This window comes from Trypanosoma theileri (assembly GCF_002087225.1).
Source record: "Trypanosoma theileri isolate Edinburgh chromosome Unknown TM35_Tth_84_V1, whole genome shotgun sequence".
Classification (NCBI taxonomy): domain Eukaryota; phylum Euglenozoa; class Kinetoplastea; order Trypanosomatida; family Trypanosomatidae; genus Trypanosoma; species Trypanosoma theileri.
This window is the reverse complement of record NW_021639926.1, coordinates 25,807-26,219: the sequence shown is the minus strand read 5'-3', so window position 1 is coordinate 26,219 and position 413 is coordinate 25,807. Positions and strand designations below refer to the sequence as shown.

The following is a 413-nucleotide window of genomic DNA, read 5'->3' as shown; positions in this document are numbered from 1 at the left end:
AACAGTGGTATGGCATTAAATGACGGCAGCAGCAGCCCTGCATTACTGCGTGTTCCACTCCTGCTGCTGCTGCTCTCTGTGCTGGGCTGCATGGCTGTGTGCTGAGCACTGTGGTGGGGTCCTTCCAGAGAGTGTGGGAAATCACTTGTTTACTGATAATAATGATAATAATACAATTGCTACTGTGTTCAGTACACTGAGCACCGAGAAAATTAATCCCGATGACACCCATTGGGCTAGGGTGCATCAATTTGTGTGGAAATATTTAATCTCTTTCATTTTTATACTTTCAGGCAGAGTATTGCTGTGCACCTCGTGGTGTGTCTCACTCTGCAATTGTGTGATTCTGGTAAATGATATCTCTTTTTCTTTTTTGTTTGCTTTCACATTTTTTGAGAATGGGGTAACATATA

General features: G+C 42.9%; 1 protein-coding gene across 1 annotated transcript; it reads left to right on the top strand.

Annotated features, from left to right (window-relative positions):
- Positions 1–19: 19 nt before the first annotated feature.
- TM35_000841100 (uncharacterized protein) lies at positions 20–412 on the top strand (the record flags this gene model as incomplete). The annotated part of the gene is made up of 1 exon (XM_029031420.1): positions 20–412. A coding segment is annotated over one exon (393 nt), but the record flags the coding sequence as incomplete, so codon positions are not given.
- Position 413: the final 1 nt, after the last annotated feature.